The 2,894-nt window shown below is 43.4% G+C and overlaps 1 protein-coding gene across 1 annotated transcript in view; it reads right to left on the bottom strand.

The window, feature by feature from the left end:
• FRA10AC1 (fragile site, folic acid type, rare, fra(10)(q23.3) or fra(10)(q24.2) candidate 1) overlaps nt 1-2,894 on the bottom strand; it is a 45,008-nt gene that overhangs the window by 40,549 nt on the left and 1,565 nt on the right. The window contains exon 3 of the mRNA XM_009334815.1: nt 2,321-2,413. Within this exon, the coding sequence (XP_009333090.1) occupies nt 2,321-2,413 (93 nt within the window). The remainder of the gene's footprint in view (nt 1-2,320; nt 2,414-2,894) is intronic.

The raw sequence follows: 2,894 nt of genomic DNA on the forward strand, positions 1-2,894 counted from the left end.
GTAGGGAAAAAAAAGCCAGAAAAATAACTTGCACATTTGAAGACTACTTTTCTTCCCTGAGAGGTTCCTATAGAGGGCACTTTAATCTTACGGTAGGATGCACACTAGGTCATGAGTCTGATGTCAGTTCCACTGAAGTGGATGGGCATGTTGTCTGGCTGAAAAGTGCCCCCATTTCCAACCTTGCACACACGAGATGTTGATCTTCCCGGAGGATAAATTAACTACCGGCAAATTTTCTTGAAAGTTTTCTTGAAAGATTGAGAAAGTGCATTTCACTGCAGCAAGTGAAAACCTGGTGTTCTTTTTTATTGTTTCCTTTAATACTTCCCTCTATATTAGGTGTGGTCTCAGTTCCTGCTGTGAACCATGAAGTAGCACAGCTTCACACATCTTTGAATTGGGCTCTTGTTTGCTTTTGAGCTTGTATCCTTGCTCTTTTCATTTCCCTCCATCTCTAGATATCCATTGTCAGCATTTTCAAGGCAAAACACAGACAATAGACACAAAGCAGGAACTATTTGTTTAGGTCCGGAGAAAAGTGGGTAGTATTGAGGAAAGCAGTTAACTTCGTGCTACTGGGTTGTGTGCTGCAAAGTATACTGCTTTGTAACAAAGCTTATGAGCCTTTTAAAAACCTGAGAAAGCAACTGGTCCCACTCTGCTGGAAAACAGAATGCAGGAGCTAGGGAAGAGCTGAGGAATCCCGGCTCTGGGATTTATACAGGCTGGGATCCAATCTCATTCGGAGGAGCAGGAATAGACAATCACAGAGGAAACTGGGAGTCAATACATAACAAGATCGATAGGATTTATGGGGTCTTTCTCATAGTGAAGGGCCAATCCAGTAGTTGAGGTTATGTCCATGAAGGACAGTTAATGGATTTTTCTGTTTGATAGTTTGTTCTTTTCTTTTTCTTTATTTACATAAGGTGAAGTTACCAAGCTGTGGCACTTAGCTGCCTGCCTTAGAAGAGAATCAGACTGGAACGAACCGTCATCCCACTGAACGTGTGAACACACTTAACATTAGCAGTGTTATCAATATCAGCTGTTCAAAGATGATGGATTAGGTCCTTAAAGTTTTGTGATACTGGTTTAAAAGTCATGTGATATCAAAACATAGTACATTTTGGATACTTCATATCTAGCTTCTTAGCCTTTATCCCTCTTGGTTACCCAGGAGGTTGGATGAGGTGTCCTCCCTAGGTCCCTTCCACCCTGAGAGAGCCTTTCAAAAATCACAAGGGGTAGAAATCCTATAGCTTTAAAGTGTCTTCTGAGGTAATTTCTAATATTCTCTACTATTTAAAAAACTGCAATTGAAAATAAAACATCAAGAATCATAATGATGTCGGAAGTCCTTGGTTGTAACAAAATAAAACCTAAACATAGAATAATTTTGCCTAGCTTCTTTGGATGAAATACATTGCGCATCTGTTTTTCTTAAAGAATGACAGTTCAGATAACAGACATCTCTCCTGACATACTTTTTGTCATTGGTCAAATTCTGGTGTACCTAAGCCAGCAAGCAGTCCTTAAAGCCACCTGCACGCTCACCAGGATATGCTCAGAGGAGTAGGTGTTCTGCATCACCATGCAATTTTGGCCATGAGAGCTAAGACCTGACTTTCTTCAGAGGTGATCACTTCTAACTCCACGGTGAACTGTGAACTGGCTACTTTATGCAAGGGAAAGGAGACCACCCTCCGAGTTTTTCTTTCCTCTAAAGTTGGCAGCAATTAAGTAGCCATTTCCTCAGCTTTTTGACACAGGGACTGGCCTGGTTGTTCTGCTTTTAATGAAACTCTTGTGGTTTAAAGGATATCCGTAGTACGGACCTGTAAAGACAAGGACAGGGCGAAGTCAGAAGAACTTTACAAATAAGAAGTTCTGGGCAGCCCTGTGATCATTCCCAAGCTAGTCTGTGCTATGAGCTGTTGTAAAGGCATCTCGAGTTTTATTATGCCTAACCTGCAGAAGGCTTCTTCCTGGCAATGGCTCTTGGTGCCAGATCCACCAGGAAGCGTAGTCTTTTCAGAACTGTTTAGAATTCACAAGACTTAGTTTTGTTTATTGAAAGTACAGCCTCGGTCTCAGCTGCTTTAAATTTGCCATTTGCTGCAGAATTTGTTAAAAGGGTGGCACTGGGAGAGCAAAAACTCAGATTCATGAGATGTTTGTAGGAGCCTTTGATCTCAAAATCCTTCTGCTCCAAACACAGTGGTAACATAGCAATGAGAACGTTTTGTTCTTTAGGAGACTCATGAATATTGGGGTGTCATTCCGACTCTTGCGCATCCGTGCAGTGTAATATTACGGGCTTAACACCAAGCGCAGTAAAGTTCACTAAAGTCTCGCCATCACCGTCAGTGGGTTTGGGATTAGGCCACACAGGTGCAGGCAGCTCATCCTGAGCACAGACAAGCAGGATGAAATAAAGGATAACTGTAGCAGTGGCTGTATCTGCACAGGGAAAGGTAGTCAGTATGAAACCACAGGAAGCTTATTAAAACCTTGTCATATGTTGGTAATGAAAACATATTGGGCTAATGTAAAAACGCAAATAGAGTCAGCGGAGCAGAGTTAATCCCTTAAAAAAGTATTAAATATTTTTAAAAATAATTTTTGGCTCTACGTTCTGACCGTGTTTGCTTTCCTCAAATATTTTAGCCAACAGGTTTACTCACAGAAGTATTCACGTAAGTATTCAAAGAGGGCACCGGAGGAGCGGGGGGAAGGCGAAAGGGAAGGCAGGGCGCACGCCGCCCTCCCTCCACGCCGCCTTCTCCTCGGGGGCTTCTCCTCAGACCTGCTCTGGCTAAAACGCAGCGGCACGGCGGGAGAGCAGGCCAGGGCCCGGCAGGCGCCCGCCGGGGCAGGGCAGCGCGCGG

This window comes from Pygoscelis adeliae, unplaced genomic scaffold (genome assembly GCF_000699105.1).
Source record: "Pygoscelis adeliae isolate BGI_AS28 unplaced genomic scaffold, ASM69910v1 Scaffold632, whole genome shotgun sequence".
NCBI classification, from domain to species: Eukaryota; Metazoa; Chordata; class Aves; order Sphenisciformes; family Spheniscidae; genus Pygoscelis; species Pygoscelis adeliae.